Raw genomic sequence first — 22,500 nt, forward strand, 5'->3', positions numbered from 1 at the left:
CTGTTCTCCTTGTCCCCTCTCTCTTGTTTCTGCTCCCTCTCACCCTCTCTCTTTCTCTCTCTCTCTCTGATTCTCTCTTTCTTTCTGTCTGTCTTGCTTCTCCCCCCGTCTTCCCTCCCCCCCCAGAATGATAAAGGTCACGGCCCCTCTGACGTGGTGCCTGACCCCATGGACATGAGCCTGGACAAGGCGGAGGCGGCCATGGTGGCCAAGGAGCTGAAGCAGCTGCTTCTGGACGCTGTGCCGCTGAGCTGCAACCTGCCACGCGCCACGCTGCCCAACTACGACAACATCCCCGGCAACCTCATGCTCTCCTCCCTCGGCCTCAAGCTCGGCGAGCGCATCATGCTCGACGACATGAAGGTAAACACTGTCGCCACGGTGATGTGGCGATGACGTGCGTGCGTGTGTGTGTGTGTTTGTGGTGGAGTGTTTTGGCTGGAGTGGGATTGTCAATTTTGAATGATATCTTTGGCGTAAAAGATGGCTGCCCACCACTGAGGATTAGCTGAATGATGATTAGGAGCTTTGGAGTGGAGAGGGTGGAGGATGGGATTGGATTGCAGGGGATGGGATGTGAAGCCACAGAGTGTGTAAATCCCTGAATATGAAAAAAATATTTCATAATCTTTTAAGAAAAACTGTTAAATGTGAGCTTTTTTATCTCACACACACACACACACACATTAGCAACATTAGCAGCGGCTCAACCCTTTTTTTTTTTTTGTCTTTTGAAAGCTGGCTGTTTGCCCAGCGCACAAAATGCGCTGAAGGTAATCTGCTGTATTAAAGGACATCTGTTTCATTGCTTTATCCAAAAAGCTCATTGCGTAGCAAGCCTGCCAAGTATATCTGGCCAGGCCATATTTCTTTGGGGGACACAACACTGACAATGGCTGCCTGTCTGTACCCCATTCAACCCCTTAAACCCCATGTGTTCCTGCTCCTGTCACGTGTGCAGTTACCTCAAAAGACAAACAGCAGTGACGTCACCGACCCACTGCAACACCCCAAACAGGTGGGTAGATCACACGGCTGTGTGTGTCACCTTACCAAACACAACCCCTCCCCCTCACCCTCACCCCCACCCAATCACATTGAAAGAGAACATTAAAGACATTCTCAATGACAGGATGAAATGTCTAGTATTATTAATATTATTATTACAGTTTTTCTCCATTGCTTTGGCTCAATTCTTGAAACAGAAATGACATTCTCAAAGCTCTAAGTCGTTTGGCAAAATAGCCTATATGGTTCAGCACAACTACATAGATCACCTTCAAAAGGTCATATCTCACCCAAAACAGTTAACTCAAGCTTCAAAACCAAATCATTTTCTCATATAAATAGTCAGTGCCCCCAAAATGAAAAGTTCCTTCTCGATTGCTGTGGCTCATCTCTCAAAAGCTTTAAATACATTTGCCAAAATAACCTAGATGATTTAGCAAAACACTATGCCACACCTGCAAAAGGTCATATCTCTCCCAAAACAGACAACTTATCAGTCAAAACGAATTCCTTTTCTCATACAATTAGTCAGTGCCCCCAAAATGAAAAGTCCCTTTGGCATTGTTTAAACACTGCAGGTCAAAACGTTTAGATGTTTTGTCAGTATGGCAGTGGACCATAGAAATATCCCTCATGTGCACATTTCAATCTTGGCTTAGTCCTTCGACACTGAATGGTTACTGTAGTAGATGTTTTCTTTCCAGAATACTATGTGTATCAAACAGAAAAAAGATTAATTCAAGAGGAGCTAACAAGGTTTCACATTACATACTGTATTGCACTCATACTGCCATGGAAATTGTTACAGTAATTGTTGCAGTAATTGCCAAACAGAAACAAAAAATTTGAACGGCACAATATACTGTCAAACAATAAGCACATCAAAACAAAAAGTATGTATAGCCTACACTACTGTAACAACACATACAGTAGGAAAGTAAAGCAAAGCTGGAGTTTAGTTTTCGTCCTCACTCTCCTGCTCATCCTCGCGCTCATGTCTGGCCACAGATTTTCATCAACATCACATCTGATGTTCTCCCTTGCTATGCAACGGGGGAAGAATCGGCGTGCATGCCGTAACCATCCCTTACACTGATCTGCTGTGACATCGACACAAGCAGCATCCATTGCCTGGAGAATGGACCTCTGGTTTAGAGCCCGATGCTCATAGACCCTCCACCTCCATGCAAAAAAAAAAACTCCTCGATAGGATTGAGGAATGGGGAGTAAGGTGATAAGAGCACCATCAGCATCCTTGGATGGGCAGTGAACCACGCCCTGATGAGCGGGCCACGGTGGAAGCTAACATTGTCCCACACAATGACAAATGTAGGCAAGTGAGGCCCTACCAAACCCCCCTCATGTAGAGGGATAAGATCAGAGTGCAGGCGGTCCAAGAACACCAGGAGCTTCTGGGTGTTGTATGGGCCAAGACTGGGAATGTGGGTGACTACACCATTCTCTGAAATGGCAGTACACACAGTTGCCCCTGCGCTGGCCTGGGACATCCACCCTTGCTCCTCTTCCTCTTCTTCTTCCTCCTCTTCCTCGAGCAGGCAGTTGCCCTTGGTTGTTTCCCTGGCCAGGTGCTTCCATGTTCATAAATTGTACTGAACTTGGTCAAGCTCTAGATATTTGATGAAAGAATTTATACTCCTGGATAGGACCTGTCAGCTAACTAAACTTACTGTGTGATTGGTGATCGGATGTGTGAATCTCCCCCTTGATTAGTAAAGTTCTAGTTGCACCTGAAAATTAAGCCGATGATCCAAGAGATCCATATTACAGTATATACCATGATGTTTTCCATGGTATTATGTGCCTGAAGGATTTTGACAGTGGAGTAAACTATTGTGCAGGTGATGATGTACACAAGGGAATTATGCCAACATGTTTTGCAGAGAACAACGACTTGACTTGACAGTTTAGACCAGCAAGATATATTCAATTGGTAATTGGGCTAACTGAAGGCAACTGAACCTAACCATTTGCAAAGATGTGCTAAATCATTTGAAATTTGTGCAAACTGTAGGCAATTGTACTTGTCATTTACAAGAATGTGCTAATACAATTGCAATTTGATTAAAGGAATGAGAAATTCAAATCTGTTGTGAACAAGTGCACAGTGGTTTGGAGGTTTGCACGTGTTGTTTTGAGAATGTAATTTCTGTTTCGTGAAATGAGCCAAAGCAATGGAGAAAAACTGTAAAGCAGCATAACGGAAGAATTGCTAATCGCTAACGAGATGCTAGCGGCTAAAACTAGCAAAACCTCTTGAAATGTTCTTACTTAGACACTATGACAAACTAGTTAGTCAACAACTGTCCTAACACAGTCAAACATCAAGCAAGTGCAACACAAGACAAAGCAAGACGGCAAATAAGCTATTTACTAGTTTGGCAGACAGTAGAAACCGGGCGGCTTCAGGCAAACCTACATAACGCAGTAATATGCCTACGGACCCTGGTATGGCAATGGCACGGAAGCGATTCTCCATATTAAAAGTCATTGTAGCCCCCCAATTTTTTTTAAGCTGTCATTTTAAGGTAAAACTGCTTATCCTAACCCTAACCCTGAAGTACAATTACTGCATAATGCCATTGATATACCTATACGTATTACATCCTTACGGATGTTCCCGAGTTCTCTTCTGTTTTTTTGTGATTTCTTGGTTAGGGTCAAACCAAAACAGCTTTCTGCAATCTTTGACGGAGATGGTATGAGATTGATGCGTTGGTTTGAAGATTAACAGGATTTGGATATTTTATAGTGGAGAAAAAAAAACTAAGTTAGGATTTCAGGATGTCCATGAAACCAGAACCATAAACATTAACAGGATTTGAGGCTTGGTTTAAATATAAATAAAGATAAACTCTTTTCAGCAGAAGGCTAAATGGATGTCCAGTTGGCAAGAGCAGTCAGATGAGAACTACTGTGAAACTGGGGTCTACCCCTGTACTAACACAACTCTTGTGATGATCAACTACTGTATTACTTATTGTAGGGGCCACAACGGGGCCTAAAGTCTCCTGCTAACGCATAACAACAAATTGTTGTGTTGTCCCCCTCTATGTATGTATGTATGTATGTATGTACAATGCCTTCGGCAAGAAGAAACGTGTATTGTTTTTAAGCAATCATTAATTCAGATTTACCTCTAAATAAACGCGGTGCCAAATGCTGTGCCCACTTCTCTCCTGACCTTTGTTTGACCTCCCCGCCCCCCTCCCAGGCTGGCACCCTCCGCTTCTGCGGCACCACAGAGTTTGCCAGCGGCCAGTGGGTGGGCGTGGAGCTGGACGAGCCCGAGGGCAAGAACGACGGCAGCGTCGGAGGGGTCCGCTACTTCATCTGCCCCCCCAAAATGGGTAAGGGGTCACTGCACACCAAGGTCACACACCAGTTTCAGACACACACACACACACACCAGCTTCAGACACGCACACACACACATACGCACCAGCTTCAGACACACACACACAGAGACACACACACACAGAGACACACACACACACACACACACACACACACACACACACAGAGAGAGAGACACACACACCAGTTTCAGACACACACACACACACCCACACACCCACACACCAGCTTCAGACACACACACAGAGAGAGACACCCGCTTACACACACCAGCTTCAGCCACACACACACACTCAGAGACACACACGCCTACACACACGGCACCCCACACTGTCACATTGTACTGAGGTGTTCATTAATATACACTGCCCCAAGTGGACGACGGAACGGTCGTGCTAATGGAATTATTGCAGTGTCATGTGTATTTCATGAAGTAAGGTTGTGAAGCATGAAAGAATGTAGGCTTACGTCCTTTATGTTTGCTGTACTGTGAACTAACCTTCTAAATATGCATATCACAAATGACGATCAAACGATTCAAATTATCTGAAATGAACTGTGTATTATTAGCATGTACTGCATCTCACATTTCCCTCCATCAGTCTTTTTACAGGTCCTCATTTTTCCATGCTGTCACGTCACCCTATTAAGAATTTGACTGCAAATGAAAAAGGAGGCGTTGGTCTCAATTGGTCTAAGATGTGTTTTGGACTTTGTCTGCACCTCCCTACAGGACTCTTCGCTCCCGTCTCCAAAATCAACAAGGTGTCTGACCAGACCCCCTCCTCCGTCACCTCCACCCCCAAGACCCCCCGCATGGGCTTCTCCCGCGTCGCGGGCAAGATAAAGAAGGACAAGAAAGAGAAGAAAGAGAGGGAGGCAGAGAAAGGTGGGGAGGTCAAAGTGGACACAAACCACAGAGCAATTTTCTCTCCGTAATGATTTCTATTTGAACGGAGGAGCCCTCTTCTGTGCAGTGAGGAGGGAGGGAGGGAAGGAGAGAGGGAAGGAGAGAGAGAAGGAGGGAGAGAGAGAGAGAGAGAGAGAGAGAGAGAGAGAGAGAGAAGGAGGGAGAGAGGGCATGTCACTAAACAGGTAGAAATTGGCCCCAATTGCCACGGAGTTTCAAATTAAGTTTGGTGGAAAATGTTCCTAAATGAGGTTCTGGCCCAGGAGTTCCCAGGCGGATTTGAGGACTGATTGATTCTGGAACACCTTGAAGTGTTCATGGGTGCCCTGAGACACAGCATGCTAACTTACACAAAGCTAGAAAGGGCAATGTGGAGAGATCAAAACAGACATTTACACAGCTATAACAGGGCAATGTGGAGAGATCAAAACACACATTTACACAGCTAGAACAGGGCAATGTGGAGAGATCAAAACAGACATTTACAAAGCTAGAACAGGGCAAGGTGGAGAGATCAAAACAGACATGTGTATGCTGTCTGTCCTCTGGTAGCTGTATTGAGTCCCCCATACAATACCCACATTTGCTAAGGGTGAACTTTAATGATATATTTAGTTCCCCATAAAATACACACATTCGCTAAGGGTAAACTGTAACGATAAGTTTTATTTATCCGTCCAAAACCACAACCATCCAACCCATCCAAGTTGAACACCAGCTTCCAGTAGTGACAAACTAGAAATGCAATCATATGCTAATGATTTACATTGACAATGATTATCATATATAATTTACAATGTTATATACTTTGTGAACCTACTTCAAATACTTCTTGTCAGGTCGTACATTGTGTTGTAGTAGCCGGTGCCATGTCAGATGTTGAGGTATCTGATAGGTGAAAATTCACCCTAGTTACCTCAGGACTCCGGAGCTGCATATAAGTATATTTATTAGACAAACAACAATTGCAATCGGGCTCACTCCCAGCACAAGGCTGAAAGTGAAGCAATGATAAACACATCGCACAAGGTTTATATAGACAGAAGTTGAGCGTTCAGCAGAGAAAACCACGTGGTGGATTTCTCACGTCCGAGGCAAGGATGGAAGTTTTGCAAGGTTGGAAGAAGCACAGTTCGACCCTTCTTATCACTTCTGGTCTAAACATGCTCTTGTACATATGCAGACTAAGTGGCACCTAATATTCTAAGTTACACACACGCACAGAAAAGCCATTTCATAAGCACATGATTCATACATTCTTAAGTAATTAACAGTATATGCAAATTATCTCCATCAGTATCTCTCCTCTCTTCTTCATCTCTTGTGTTGCGCCCCCTGCAGGCCAAAGGGGTGTAGTGTGCAGGTACAAACAGGACAATCGTCACACATCGCTTGGCTCATACGCCTCATAGCCATGTGGAAGTAGAGGGCTGTTGTGGTATTATTTCAGATGTCAGGCTCTGCTCCTCTGCCTTTTGGTGTTTCATGTCTTGGTTTGTGTCTCCGGTAGCCCTGAGGAAGAAGTCTCTGTCCATGGCCAGCCTGGACCCAGATGGGGTGAGGGTGGACCTGGGCGACCAGGTGCTGGTGGCCGGCCAGAAGAAGGGAACCATCCGCTACTACGGAAAGACAGACTTTGCCCCAGGTAAACAAATTAAGAAGTGAAAATGAGTCTTAAAAATTATCCCAAAAGCACATCTTGTATTAATGTGTTTGTAATGTAATGTGTAAATGTCTGCCTGCTTGAAAACCCCAGTGAGATGCTCACAAAAGCAGATTTGTTGATGTTGTTGTATGCTGCTGTTCTATGGTTCTAAGTTCTAGGGGTTTTATGGTTCTATGTTCTAGGGGTCCTATGGTTGGGCAGTCATGTTGCTGTATTTAGCACTTGTGGGCTTCAGACAGCGCATGTTGTACTGTGAAGGAGTACCTTTACAGATCCCTGGTACAACATGCGCCACGTGTTGTGGCTGTCTCCAGCCAGCTGTGCGTTGTTGTTGTATCCTGTTGCGCAGGATCTATCGATAGGCGGTTGTTATATTGGTTAGGTTATTGGCTATGAGTAATTGCATGTGACAGTGAGAGGATTGGCCACTGTGGCAAGTCCCCAACCAATAGCACAAGGAATTTAATATCTCTAAATCTAAAAAAAATTCATACATACAGTATATCAAAGTGCTAGCATAACCAAACAGAGGTAAATGATGAGGTAAGTGTATTACTGTAGCTCAACCAGTAGATTTAAGTGTCAACTACATCAAGGTTCAGCCCTTCAGGGACCTGTAGTGTACGTTTCTTGAGACAAAGGGTTCAGTTAAATCAATAAAAACATGCTACTATACATGATGTTGTTGTGACTTCCTGTGTTTGCTGTTGTCTAGGTTACTGGTTTGGCATCGAGCTGGAGCAGGCGACGGGGAAGCACGATGGCTCCGTGTTCGGGGTTCGCTACTTCAGCTGCCTACCCAAATACGGCGTCTTCGCACCCCCCTCCCGTGTTCAGAGGTAAAAATACACATCACTTTAGGGGGTAAAATACACATCACTTTAGGGGGTAAAATACACATCACTTTATGGGATTGTGTGTTTGGCCCCATGTTTGATTCCGTAATATCCACAACCTAGTCATCATCACTGTCATTATATTTGACTTCATTGTAGTAAATTGAACCTGGAGCGGATCACCAGATCTGGACTAGATCCATTACAGAGCGGATCACCAGATCTGGACTAGATCCATTACAGAGCAGATCACCGGATCTGGGCTAGATCCATTACAGAGAAGATCACCAGATCTGGACTAGATCCATTACAGAGCGGATCACCAGATCTGGACTAGATCCATTACAGAGCAGATCACCGGATCTGGGCTAGATCCATTACAGAGAAGATCACCAGATCTGGACTAGATCCATAACAGAGCGGATCACCAGATCTGGACTAGATCCATTACAGAGCAGATCACCAGATCTGGACTAGATCCATTACAGAGCGGATCACCAGATCTGGACTAGATCCATTACAGAGCGGATCACCAGATCTGGACTAGATCCATAACAGAGCTTAGAGTTATCTAGGACAGTGCAACCCCGGCATCAACAGGGTTATCATGGGGAACTGTATGAGATTAAACATTAACCACATATTAGTACGTTTAACAGGTATAATAGGCATCAACAGGGTTATCATGGAGAACTGCATGAGATTAGTTTACACATATTAATCACGTTTTGGTAAGTTCAATAGGTTTAATGAGTGGGGTTATGGCTGAAGCAAATGCAAATACAGCAGAACTGAAATGAGAGAAAAGGTGCGATGGCACAAGATGGCGCAGTATAGGATACGAGTACACCATCACTGTATTTGTTCAAAATCACTGTATTTGTTCAAAATCTTACTACGTTGCCTTCCATCCGTCTCTCACGCATCTGTTTAGACTCGGCGGACCGAAAGAGATAGATGCCACACTGGTGAAGAAAGTTCATCAAGTGACTAGTAAGTATGCGACAAGTACATACTAATATATGGCTAGTGGTAGTAAGTATATGACTAAAATGTAAAAGGCTGGTCCAAGTACCTCCATGAGGAGTATATTAATATTTGGTTAGTTCTAGTACTGTTACTGTAATGTATATGACTGTACAATTACAGCATTACTGAGTTATAGTGAGTTAATATTCAGTTTCCCTCAATTTACAATAAGCAACAACAAAGATTTTCCTTGTTTTTAATTCAGCAATGTATGTGATTCGTCTGATGGAATAATATTAATGCGAATATAAGAATAAGATGTCAAAGGATCAGTCTTTACCCTCAGCCCAGTTTGGCTTTGCTGTTGTTGATCCTACACTAACGTGTTCCTTGTGTGCTGTAGTGTCGCAGCCTAAACGTCACGTTACTAACGTGTTTCTTGTGTGCTGTAGTGTTGCAGCCTAAACGTCACGTTACTAACGTGTTCCTTGTGTGCTGTAGTGTCCAAACGTGACGTTACTAACATGTTCCTTGTGTGCTGTAGTGTCCAAACGTCACGTTACTAACATGTTCCTTGTGTGCTGTAGTGTCGCAGCCAAAACGTCACTTCAATGCAGTCAGGTCTCCCAAAGACATCACTTCTGAGAGTTCCATGTCCAGGTACGTGTGTGTGTTTATGTGTGCGTGTGTGCGTGTGCGTGCGTGTGTGTGTGTGTCTGTGTGTGTGTGTGCGTCCCTGTCCACGTGTGTACTTGAACCTTGTGTGTATGAGTGTGTAACGTCATCTTCGATAGAAATATAATAACCGTTGTTTTTCTTTGTTTGTTTGTTTGTTTGTTTGTTTTTCTCAGGTTGCTTTTCTGCTGCTGGTTTCCATGGATGCTGCGTGCAGAGATGCAGACCTGAACCATCTCTTCTTTCTTTCCCCCATTCCTCCCTCCCTGGATAAAAAAAACATCTCTTCTTTCTCTCATCTCTCTCTCTCTCTCTCTCTCTGTGTATCTATCTATCTATCAGTGCTTCTTGTTCTATCCACCCTCGATCGGGAGTCGATTTCCCCTCTTCTCACCTGATCTATCTATCTGTTGGTGTCCCACCCCCTTTGATTTCTGCTTCTCTCTGAAAACCAATCAAACTGCAGTGTTCCCTCCCACTCCCCCTCCCCCCACCCGCCCCGTCCCTCGATTGCAATTCAATAGCAAAAACTAGTGCCTTGTATATGAACTAACACCCTGCATTCCGTTTGTTAAACTTATGAGAACAAACAAACAAACAAATACAACAGTTAAAAAAAAATAGACTTGAAAGATGCAAACCTTGGAAAATAATAACCTTACAAAAAGCCATTTGTTTATAAGTGACTCCATCGTGAATTCTTAACGCCTTCTGAGCACTGAGCTGGATTGCATTGGGCTTGATAGCTGTAAAAGCTCTCTTAGTAGTTGCCAAAAACCACCTAAAGAACTTAGACCACCAGAATATGCTACAGCCAATCAGATCTTCTCTGAGGGCACCTCCAGGTTGCCATGGCTCTCTCGCATCCGTCTCCATTGGCAACCTGCTCATGATGATACCCAGAGATCAGCTGTATCTGGAACGGTCTGGTTCCGGTCCGCCGGACAGGTGCCAGATTAGGGCCAGAACGGTTCTGGACTCAGGTGGTGTCTGAGTGTCCGTAGACTACAGTCTGCTTCAGTCTACCTGCTCCCTCTGCTTCTTTTTACAGTATTCACAACCCTAGGAGTGTCCGGTAGTTCCACCATTTTGGTCTCAAACTGATCTCACTAGCTACTTTTCTATGACTTATTGTGTGCTCTGAACATGCAACTCAAGTTAATGAAACTATTTATCTTCTGTGTCAGCGTATTAGACTTGTCAGTTTGTGAGATGTACTGTATGAACCTATGAGGCATTGTAGAACATAATCTACTAAACAATAGCATGCCAGGTATGGGCAGGGATTAAAATAACATGAAGTAAACAATGTAAGACTATACAGGGTTTTAACACGACTCACTGTTGCCCTCTCCTGGAATAACAGTGAAACTGCATGGGGTGTGCCATGTGTACTGGATCTTAGCATCCCTGTGTGCAACCTCATGTGTAGAAATGCAGCACTAGATAATCACAGCTCACGGTCTCCTCCTGGAAAGCTTTAAGCCAATCAGTTGCTCCTCTATCCTAATTAAAGAAAAAAACCTTTTTTGTGAACTCAGTTTTAAGCTCACAATGTTCAGCTCTCTTACTGGAAGCAGGTTGAGTAGAGAGAGAGCTGTGGCGTACATCGGGAGTCAGGACAAGTTGTATATGAGGTGTGTGATGGACTGAGCTCCATAGTGCAAGGGTCAAGGGTCATGGACAGAATCGAACCCCTTGAACCCTAGTTTTAGCCAAAACGTGGCAAAGGGGGATTTCTGAAAGGACCCCGTACCAAAAAGTTGTGTGTAACCAAAAGTCTGCACACTCCCTTGTGTACTCCGCTCTTTATGACATCATAGTCTCACACTAAACAGTCAGGAAGTCACCTGAACTTGTGGGACCTTTTGCAGGTAAACAAGGGAGCCTAGTTCTGTCCTAGATGTACACACAACAGGTGAACACAGTGTGCCAAGCTACATTTCGCTGTCGTAGTGTCGTGTGTCATACACATCCGCCATTAGTGTTGGGCTCACGTGACATTAGGTAGATACTATGTTTAAAACCCCAGGAATGCCTGCTGACACATCACAGCTGATGTCGGTGTCCAAGCCTCAGAACCCACTCTCTGCTAACCCCTCTACTTATCTCCGTCTCACTCCCTCTCTTTCAGTCTGTCTGTCAGACCGGATAGGTTTTATGAGTGTGTGTGTGTGTGTGTGTGTGCCTCTTCAAGACAAAAATAAGTGGACAAAAAGAAGCGACAGTCCATAGACTTCAATACGTCCTACTTAATGTCTAACTCAACAAGTATGTTGATAATGACAATATTTAATCTGTGTTATCTTGGTATGTGACTATGGATAGTGTCGTTTTTCATTCCACTATATATATCAAAACTAATAATGGTAACACTCTGACAAAGGGTAAACACATCGAGCGGAGGTGTACCACACTGGAAGCCTCTTTAGTCACATCTGTGTCATGATCATATCCTGTTAACAGCACTGAGAAACTGCAAAAAAAAATGAGTCACAGAGCACTAAATTTGACAGCCTACTGATGTCTAAATTACTTCTATGTGGCTTCAGTTGCTCTGCCACAACCTTTATTCACATTTACACTTTTGCGTTTTTGTTTTACTCCTTGTGAAGCTCTGGTTGTAGATATGTGTGAAATCTGAAATCAATCACTTTACTCTGGTAAGAATTTGATGTGGCACCAAACATTGATCAAACAGAATAGAACTCCTACTGTTTTTGTTCATTCTTCATTTTTGTAGTGCTTGAATTTGTCATATAAGAGGTCCTGGAATATTATTTACGAATGTTTTAGATGGATAATGTAAGATGCTGTATACTTTCCACTGTTTGATGACAAAGTAGTCTGTTCAAAGTGTTAAGAGTGCGCAATTCCTGCGACATTCCAGGTCTGCAGTGTGTCTACGGATAAAATAGCTGTGAAGTTGCTCACTATTGAAGCCGTTTGTTTCAGTTACAACTTCCTACTCACTTCATCCTCAACCTTACCTATTTAGAAAATTATGAAATGTTTTAACGTTGTTACACTGTAAATCGCGCATTTCATTCAGCTGTGAAGTTGGTCTGTACCATTGCTTTTCAACTGTTCAGTTTTTCTTGTCTGAAAAAGATATATTTTAATAATTTGAGGACAGACTTTTTTACGTGTTTATGTTTCACCGGTTTCGATATCCAAATCGATGTTTTGTGTCTCAATGATTTCAGATTTGTGGGAAATGTAAAAGCTGGGTTAGTTACCGGTATCATAAACTAATGCATGCTCTTTCTCTCATGATATATCTTTTTCCAACTGTGTACCAGCATGAAAATGCTTATAATTAATACCCTGACCGTGGACACTAATAAAAGTTTGATGTTGTTTTTCAAACCGTGGGATTGAGATTTTGTTCCACTAAGATAACGTTTCCTTACGTTCCAAGAAATGTAACAAAGTAGTGCAGTCAAGTAAAGTCCGTTTATTTTAAATATAACAAAATAAACCAGTGAGCGCAGCAGTCCATTTCCAAATGTGATACATTAGGCCGTATAAAACAAATAAATTAAGTTAAGGAGTAAGCAAATTATCAGTCCATTCTCTGGTTTCCGTGCATCTCCTCGCGACTCCATTGTGCCTCCTCGCGGTCGTCGCTGTACGATCCGGTACTCTTGGTCTGGATATTCTGTCTCTTCCTTCGAGCACGGCGATTCTTGAACCAAACCTGAAAGATCATTGACAAGATATTAGTTGTTAAATAATGTTGTGAGGTTGTGCGAATGATGCGCTCAGATATGCAGTAATTGGTTAACACTGACAAATAAGTTTGGCTTCCTTACCCTAACTGTTTCTTCAGTGAGACCGGTGTTTCTAGCCAGCTCTGCACGGGCCTCCACGCTAGGATAGTCGGTCACACTGAAGAGATGATCCAGTTGTTTTGTCTGGCCGTCAGTGAACACTGTGCGCATCCTGTTTCGATGTCGCGGGCTGACTGCGTGAGGGCAGCACATCTGTTCAGCTTGAGACCCTGTTTCAACAAAACAAATAAAAAAAAAAACAATGTATGAGACTACTGCAACTCCTCAAAGAGAACTCTGTGATATATCCTTGGGGTAAAAGTCAATAAGAATAATACAAAATAAGTGTCTTACCTGTTTCGTACATGAATGCGTCCGGGTGGCCTGAGGCGAAGGTGCTGAAGTTGGCAGTAATACTGTAGCAACAGTCACTGCAAAATGAGAAACCTGGAGGGTTGATCTGGTAAATTGGATGAGCAATTGGCATCCCATATGTACGGAATCCATTCAGTCCGGACGGCTGGGGAGCATGGTAGAGATGACCTCTACTAGCAGGTGAAAAGGCGCCGTTTGTGTGGTTCTCCGTCGGCTGAGGATGTTGAGCCGCTTCGCCGGAGTGTGCCAGAATGTGATCGATGGTGAAGTTGGAAAACTTGGCCTCCATGTTCCAGAAAATGAGTTGATCCGTAGAAAGTCAAGTAGATAATGTTATCAATGAGGATGAATCCTTGACTTGTGTCTGCTCTCTCTGTCTCTGAGGTTATGAGGCCTTATAAACTCTCCACATACTTATGCGCGGTTTAGTCTTAAGGAATAAGATCAGATACCCCATTAAAGGTCATTATCATTCCTTTGTTTGGGGAATGGGATGCATAATGAGACACGCTGTATCAAAGCGCTATGACTTTGAAGATGTTCTGATGTCCGTCATGAAAAGCTGTCGATGTCTTTGATTCAAAGGATATTGCTCTGATACTGTGTTCATCATGTCCATTGATTGAAGTCAAGTGATTGTTTGAACCTTAAGAAATGACGTATGGTATTTGCGTTAGTTTGTATGGCTCTAACTGAGAGATTGTTAGGAGTTAAGAATTTAAATCCAATGATCAATAAATAGGCCTATACGATACGAAATAAGCAAACAGGTGCATATATGTTAACTCCCCCCCCCTTTGTGCATCTGAAGGCCTAACACGTCCGAACAGATCATCTCAGACTACGTTATTGAGTCTTTATATTATTTGAATGGCTGTTTTCAACTTTGAATCAGTAGGTAGCTATGCAATTCAAATAGGCTTATGTCAAATAATAATATAAGCTACGACAATTGACAACATTGAGATATAGGCATATTCCGAGGCTAGAATTAATATTTTACCCGTTGACATTTATACTTCGAATATTTATTTCGCAAAGTTGGTTGGAAAAGGTTGCCTAAACTACAGGTTATACAGTGAAAGTGCATGTCATTATTGTGAATTTGGCATACAGGTAACTACCACATTGCCTCATACCAGATGATACTTACATTTACATTTTACATTAAGTCATTTAGTAGACGCTTTTGTCCAAAGCGACGTACAAGGGAGAGAACAGTCAAGCTAAGAGCAATAAAAACCTGGTGTAACAATAAATACTGCTTTAAATAAGAAAATAGAAAAACGACATAGAAAGAGAAATAAGTGCAGGAATGTAACTGCTGAAGTGCAAGTTAAGCACTAGTCAAGGTGCCAGTTTAGGAAGGGAGGTGCTCTCTGAAGAGTTGGGTCTTCAAAAGCTTCTTGTAAAGTAATAGCCCATGGAATTTCCTCAAAGTCTGGAGTGAATATAGTGAATTGTATATTTTTACTCAGTTCTATATGTGAGCATTTAAAGCAGTTAAAAAACAACAAACGTAATATTCTGCTAGCCTAATTTTTTAAAAGTTCTACCTGAACATATGGGAAAAGACACTGAAACCAACAAGAGGTCTGGTATGGGTTGAAACCTCTTTGATAAGGTGACGTGTTGTTGTGACCGTTCAGGCACAATTAGCATATCACAGAATATGGCTTTCATCTCTCTTAGATCAAATCAGTTCATAAGTGAAAGAGACAAAACAGTCAAAGGTGCTATGAAGTAAAGTTAACCACCAGATATCCTTCTCTACTTTGAAGTTACATTATCCTAGTCACGTGTAGTGGCGTTATGAAGGAACTTCAGAAAAGCACAAGGGAAATACAAAATGATCAGAGGGAATCTAAAATAGGGAAGTTGAATACACCGAACACAACTTTTATTTCCTAAAAAATGTAGGGCAAGCAGGCCACGTTTTTAAAATGCGTCACCTTGTGGTTTGAAAAGGTGTTGCAGCTCAAAGGTCAATATTGAGGACGTACAATAACAACTCATGTTCATTTTATGGACTATGATTCGGTGTCCACCGAGCTGTTTTCATATTGCTCTGATGCAATAGAGTATTTTGCCTAGATTTTGGCTTAGATTAATTCTGTAGTATATAGGTTTACTAATAAATGAGACAGAAAAAAGAGAAATAAAATAATAAATGAAAGCAAATTCTCCCTGTCTTTTCCATGTAGTGTCTTAGTTTTTAAAGTAGACACAGATGCCTGTCCTGTCCACAGATTCCTTCTGGAGAGAAGAGATCAAACTCGAGAACTTGCACAGGGGATGCGCAAGATCTAAAACACACCCTGAAACACACACAAACTCACATACACACTTTTTTTTACGGTGTGGGGGGGGGGGCTACAGTTGGGTTCACTGATGAAATGCAAATGCAATTGGGATCTCATGAGTGAGGCGAGGAGATGAGTGAGGTGATGTAAAGCACAGCTGAGAGCTTTAAGTTGATAAAGTTAAAACGTTAAGTCTGTCCAACTCCTAGGTTCAGTGTGCCAGGGATCACTTAGCTAGAAAGGACTGATCTGGGTTGACTCATCAGAGGTTTCTGTGTCTCTAAAGAGCCAGGAGGGTTAATGGATTTACTTGCAGGCCTTTGTCTTACTGATTGAAACTGCCTGGCATGAAAGAAGGCAACCCTAACTGTAAATATTGTATTGTAAATATTGTCTATTGCTTTGTATGAATTTGAGAATATGACGTTTTACTATAATGTCCATAGGGACCCTTAAACAACCAGTATCCATTGTTTCCATTTTTTTTTTTCATACTGAAATATTGTATCAGTACAGGCATACTGAGTTATAATTGAGATTATATTTGAATGTATTAATCAGGTATTATCAATCACCACCGATTCATTTCTTTTAAAATAATTTCTTCATCTATGTACACGCATTTACGAGTAGATTTAGTTGCATTGATGGTTAAAACGATATTTATAGAGGTTCACCAGCCTTGTGACAATGTTCGTTTTCTATTCATTTTTAGACTGAAAATAAAAACGGCCTGAAATGGACAGTTCTCCCCGACTGCTTTACCCGATTTAACTTCCCCTCAGTTGAATGAACAAAGTAAACAACTCCGTAACCAAGCCAATCCCTCATCTTTTGCCAACATTTTAAAAACATATGCGGTCTAATCCATTGATCTATTCGCATAATCCGGTGCAGATTAACAGATGAATGGCGTCTGACTGCATGTGGTCAAAGAAAAGATAGCTTCGAAAAGACATTTTCTTTTGATCCATCTCTTCTCTCGGCTGTCCGTTCAATGTGAATCAATCTGGTAAAATAAGCATCTTTTGTCAACTGGATTCCAGTGTTCTTTCCATCCTCTGTGATTCGTTTAGTCATCTGTGCCACGGCCAGTTCTAAATATACAACACTCCGTCTGAATCCGCTGTGCGTTACACAAGGACTGCTTAGTGTACACTGAAATATTTACTCTCGAGTAGAGACGAAGATTGGAGTCGACGTGAGTCCTAATTTTCCGGGGGAATGCAAACCTATGTGGCTCAAAATGAATAGAGATATATCCGTGGTTTCTCCAAATTTGAACCCCGTAGTTGCCTGAGCCATTAGCTCATGGCTTTGTCGATGTGCTCGACTAAACAAATGGAGCAAAGCTCAATCTAAACAGTTTATAGTACATCAGTAAGACAACGGTTTATCGGATGCGCCTGAAAAAAAAATGCATTACGTAATCGCCGAAAATCGGCTGAGAGTACCAAGGGGATGAACATGTCAAAGAGTGCATGTACACTAAGGCTTTCGGTGCAATGCAACAAACGTCCACGTGGCGGAGACACTTACCACATTTATGGTAGTTTATGTTGGCACGGCAGGATTGCAGCACAAACAAATATGGGACCATTTTGTCACATTCAATTAGACGTTGGAACAACAGTGTAGGGTTCCAGAAAGGCCTATCTGTTTGCACACAGTCACAGGCAGACTAATGATTTTGAGGCATATATGTGTATTTGTATGCCAACTTTATTTTGACAACATTATCAGCTGTGGTGGGTTTCTTCAGTAGGCAGAGCCTGTCAACTCCCAAGGGTTTCGACAGGACAGGAGCAGCTGCGTGTCTGCCAAGACAGCACTGCCCTGAAGCTTACTAACACACACACACACACACACACACACGCACACGCACACGCACACGCACACGCACACACACACTAATCCCATCCTGACCACCTACAAGCATCCCTCACCCATACAGAAACCACACGTACAGGTACACCAAACACCCATGCACACACACAAAAAGCCAAACATAAACACAGCCCTGGGGGATATTCCAAGTACGTGGTTTGGTGACAAGAGAAGCCCTATGGGCTCATTCGCACCTAGCAACACAAAGCCACGAGGTCTGCTTTTAGAAGGTTTGCCACTTACTCTGAGTTAACCTAAACCACAGTCCCCACTTGGGAATACCCCCCTCATCGCATACAACCATTCCTCACCAGTACAGACACCACACACACATGTACACCAAACACACACACACACACACACACACACACACACACACACACATGTACACCAAACACACACACACACACACACACACACACACACACAAACACACACACACACAAACACACACACACACACAAACAAACACACACAAACACACAAACACACACACAGACACCTCACATGAGCCCAAGAGACACTAACAACGAACCATATTACATCCTCACCTGGGGCAACTGTGCAACTCAACCCAACCTCCCTTCATCTATCAGATGCTCTCTCTGTGCCACACAGGCGACCTGTTGTAGGGGGACACTTGAAATCAGCACACTAAAACCCCAGAGAAGAAAGCAGGGAGAAAGATGGCATTAAGACACGAAACAGTACATGCTTGGGGGGGCAGCAGCCATCCGTTCTGTCAAGGCAAAAGCGACTTCTGACAGCAGGTATCATGGCTCATCCGTCATAAGTGCCACGTGGCTGTGTGTGCGTTTTAAAAAAAAACCACCTCTGAACCCCTGGGGTAACAACCCTTAAGGTCCCCCTCACCTTTCCGCCTGGCTGCTCCCCTGCCTTCTATTGTCTCTGTGGACGGGCCAATTTGAGCTGGGAGCCCCTGTCCTCCCTGCATAATTAAAGCGCGGGGAGAGGGGGAGAGGGAGACTCCACTCCAGTGCATGATTACAGTGTGTTTTGTTCATAATTAGCAGAGTGCGTAATCCATTCAGACGTGCTCAGTGAGTTATCTCCCCCAAAAAACAAACCCAGCTCCCCATCCCAGTACTCCCGAACCCCCTACTGCCAAGAGGGTCTGTGGACGAGAGTGGTGGCTCCACTTCAATGTGAGAGACTGTGGTAGGGTCTCTCGCTCTCCGTCTTTCACTCCCTCTCTCTATCTCTTTCTCTCCTTCCATCTCTGACTCCCCCCCTCTTTCTCAAGCTCCCTGATTCGCTGTCTCCCTTTCCCCCTCGCTTTCTTTCTCTCTCTCTCTCTCTCTCCCCCTCTCTCCCCCTGTCCCCCTCTCTCTCGCTCTCTCTCTCCCTCCCTCCTCCCACCTCCATTTTCCTCTCCCCTGTTCTTTCCTATCCCATCTCACAAAGACCACCTCCAATCAGACCGCTCTCTCACGCGGCACCTTCCCCCACCGATGCCACATGGTCGCCATGCTCTGAACATTTCCACGCCAGATCTGAGCCGCATCCAGGCCGCATCTGGGCCACATGGTCGACCAGTTTCAGATGCGATCAGGTCACTAATGTTTGTAGCTCATTTCCACTAGCGACTCAACCCAACGCTCTCTCATTGTCTGTGCTGTACTAAGCTGCGAGCTGCCATAGCTGTGAGTGGCACAGGTTAATCCACCCGTGGCCTTCACACTAACGCGAGCAAGCAAGCGGAAACAACGCTGCTGAACGCCGCCCCACCCTCTGACTTGATGCCCTGAACGTTGTGGTAGAGCACAGGCAATCTGACATGCATTTCGGGAGTTCCAGATATGGTCCAACCTGACGGTAGCATCCTCCGCCCCTGTTACATGCCGGTGAATGTTCAGTCATGAACATATTGTGTAATTCACTGCAATCTCTTTGAAAACAAGGTCCTTGCGTAACGGGCCTAAAAAATAGGTCGTCATTTGAATATGTATGTCCAGCTTAGCCAATCACGGTGAGCCTTCTCTATGCACAGACATTTGCCTGTATTCAAATGAAGGCACGTGTCTTTGATATATCTTCATTTACCCCTGTTATATACCCCTAAATGTATTTGACAAGACTGTGATTCTGGCAGCCTTCTATGGTTATTTCTATTGTTTTATCAGACACATGACTGATGAGATACACATATTACCCAATTAGGGCCTTCTATTGTATGTTTCTCCATTTAGGCTACTCAGACAATAATTGTATTTTTTGTTTATTTCATTCTGTCATATTTGTAGTTAGCCTTCTACGATTGGTTCAACACAGTGATTATACAATGAACGCAATTCCAATAAATGTTTATCATGTTTTGACAACATTTTCCCACCGCATCACATTGCAACAATACTTGCGGTCATCCAGCAGTTGAAAGGGCTACGGTAGCTTACTACAAGCAGACAGTGACAAGCGGAGTGGGGGCGTGGTTTTAATCTATCCACCTGGGGCAGGTAGAATTACAAGACCTGTGAATAACGACCGCTCTCCTTCGTGGAATGATAGGAGAAGCTCGCCGATCCATCTTTGACACGAGTCCTATCTGCAGTTTGAGCTGACATTAGATGAATTACTGTTTACTCCGAACACCGCCTTGCTTTTGTTATGTTCTAACTGATGTTTGGAGGGCGCCTCAGCGTTACAGGGGAGCTACCTGAAGCCGGAACTTCAAAGCAGACGGAACGTGGAACCCCGGGCGCTTTATTGACGTAAGTTCACCTTTTACATTGACCAAGCACGCTTTTAGTGAAGTGACATTTATAATATGCATTGATGGATATATCGAATTTCAGCTGAACAGATGTCCCGTTTTTGACTGCCACTGTTCTTTGGCACATCTTGCATTTTATTACAATCATACCCCAGACTGAGTCATATGCTTTCGGTTGTGCACGTTGCATTGGTCTGAAATATTGTATCGTCCTAAAAACAGCCTGTTGAATGTATTGGTTTGTTGCAGCGGAGTGCAGCCAAGCGGCAAGTCCACATGCATGCACGAGGCCTAGGCTTCCTATTCCTTCCTTAATTTCTTGGATTGTACATTTTCTTTTCTCGTCTTGGAATGCTGTCCGAGGAGCTCGAGGGGAATTTCTCTGCATATTGTTTTTTAAAAATGAAACCAGTTTCGACGTTAATAACCTTTGAGCAGGCCACGAGTCCGATATCAAGGTGCCCTAAGGTTACAGCTAGCGAGGGTGTCGTTTAACCTGCCGTTTTCCCCCCAGTGACATACAATGCGTTCAGTGAGGCCATGACTACTTTTACGCCCTCTTGGCCTATCTGGTGACCCTATCGATTTGCGGGAAAATAGGCCCACGAGTTTTAAGTAACACAAAACCTGGTTTCATTAACCTAAATGACAGTGCTTCCTGTTCTACAGAAGAAGGTTGTCTTGTCACATAGCCAGTCTGTCCTCTACCACACTCCTTCACATCTTTAGCCTTGCCTGTTTGTATATGTTGACCATGTCAAAATAAAAGGCCTAAACAAATTAAGTGTTGTCTTGCAGGTGATTAGAAGCCAACTCTAAGTTTTCTCAGTTTATTCAAGCTGCTTATAGCAGCCACTGAAACCCATTCCTACATTCCTCCAGGATGATGTAGATAGCAGGATACCAACTATAGCTGTCATCTGAAACAGGGAATAGAATATGTGCCAGCAGCGAGTCACTTCTGGGGCTGGGAGAAGGGTAATATGAATTCTTTATTTAAAACTTTCCATTATTCATGGAGTCCTTGACACTACTTTTTGGGAATTGCTTTGTTTAACATTTTGAGAGCGCTTCCTGCCTCACTACTTTCTCTCCCCTTCTCCCTGTTCTCCTCCTCTACCCCATCTGCTTTTTCAAAATAAACGCAGTATATCCCTTCCTTTGGTTCTGTTCTGCAGGATAGCGGTGTAATGTAGTGCTCTGCAGGGTGGCGGAGGAGGAGGAGGTTCGTTTGCCCGTATCTCAGTGTTGACGCAGTGCTTGCGTCGATTGGGGTGCAAATCCCCTAATCGCACCGATTCCCACCGTGCAGTCCCCCACAAGCAGTCATCAGCATGACAATAGCGTCTGGCAGTGGCTGGGACAATGCACTCATCCCCAAACCAACCCCTGTCCAGAGAGGGAGGGAGGGAGGGAGGGAGGGAGGGAGGGAGGGAGAGAGAGAGAGAGATAAAGGATCCCTGCACTGCCCAAACCCACTTGTCCATCTCTGTGTCTCTCTCTCTCTCTCCCTCTCCCTCTCCCCCTCTCTCTCTCTCTCTCTCTCTCTTTCTCTGCCTGTTCTGTCTTTTTTCTATTCAAAATGGTGGCTCTGTGAGCATGGGAGATGGTGCTCATGTGATGGAGGTCAGTCTCGTTGATAACTGTCCCTCGGAGGCTGCTGGGACTGTGCTTGGCTGAGGGTCTTGTCTGAAGTTGAGAATGATGTGAAGGTTTTGTGATGGTGCAGCTGAATAAAGGATCAGCCTAGTTAAGACACAGTGCTTGAGTGTGTCTTGAGAGAGCCCCTAGTTAAGATACAGTGCTTGAGTGTGTCTTGAGAGAGCCTCTTGATGTGGGCAGTGACATAACTTTGTAATTGTTTAGATCTATAAAGAAATGCTATAAAATTGAGTCGTCCATAGTCCATTGCAAGTCACTTGCATACAGGAGTTTTCGGCATGTGACACACACTGCCCTCTTAGCAGTTTTCTGTTGGTATATGTAAAGGTG

General features: G+C 43.7%; 3 protein-coding genes across 6 annotated transcripts in view; 2 read left to right on the forward strand and 1 right to left on the reverse strand.

The window, feature by feature from the left end:
- The window catches only part of clip3 (CAP-GLY domain containing linker protein 3), a 34,478-nt gene extending 21,670 nt beyond the window's left edge, over positions 1-12,808 (forward strand). Inside the window, exons 7-15 of one of the 2 annotated variants that reach the window (XM_042708737.1) lie at positions 127-363; positions 962-1,018; positions 4,241-4,376; positions 5,117-5,272; positions 6,804-6,938; positions 7,675-7,798; positions 8,730-8,788; positions 9,352-9,424; positions 9,616-12,808. In XM_042708737.1, the coding sequence (XP_042564671.1) occupies positions 127-363; positions 962-1,018; positions 4,241-4,376; positions 5,117-5,272; positions 6,804-6,938; positions 7,675-7,798; positions 8,730-8,788; positions 9,352-9,424; positions 9,616-9,670 (1,032 nt within the window). In that variant the 3' untranslated portion in view covers positions 9,671-12,808. The remainder of the gene's footprint in view (positions 1-126; positions 364-961; positions 1,019-4,240; positions 4,377-5,116; positions 5,273-6,803; positions 6,939-7,674; positions 7,799-8,729; positions 8,789-9,351; positions 9,425-9,615) is intronic. The other variant, XM_031573888.2, reaches the window with a different exon arrangement.
- A 92-nt stretch (positions 12,809-12,900) lies between these two features.
- Positions 12,901-14,389, reverse strand: dharma. The gene is made up of 2 exons (XM_042708742.1): positions 13,255-14,389; positions 12,901-13,139 (listed from the first exon to the last, which is right to left on the reverse strand). The coding sequence occupies exons 1-2, from the start codon at positions 13,423-13,425 to the stop codon at positions 13,005-13,007; spliced, it is 306 nt and encodes a 101-aa protein (XP_042564676.1). The 5' UTR covers positions 13,426-14,389; the 3' UTR covers positions 12,901-13,004.
- Positions 14,390-20,200: 5,811 nt separating this feature from the next.
- The window catches only part of si:ch211-137a8.2 (SPEC and KASH domain-containing protein), a 33,681-nt gene continuing 31,381 nt past the window's right edge, over positions 20,201-22,500 (forward strand). The window contains exon 1 of one of the 3 annotated variants that reach the window (XM_031573895.2): positions 20,201-20,506. In XM_031573895.2, coding sequence (XP_031429755.1) covers positions 20,415-20,506 — 92 coding nt within the window. In that variant the 5' untranslated portion in view covers positions 20,201-20,414. The remainder of the gene's footprint in view (positions 20,507-22,500) is intronic. The other 2 variants (XM_031573896.2, XM_031573898.2) reach the window with 2 other exon arrangements.

This window comes from Clupea harengus, chromosome 9 (genome assembly GCF_900700415.2).
Source record: "Clupea harengus chromosome 9, Ch_v2.0.2, whole genome shotgun sequence".
NCBI classification, from domain to species: domain Eukaryota; kingdom Metazoa; phylum Chordata; class Actinopteri; order Clupeiformes; family Clupeidae; genus Clupea; species Clupea harengus.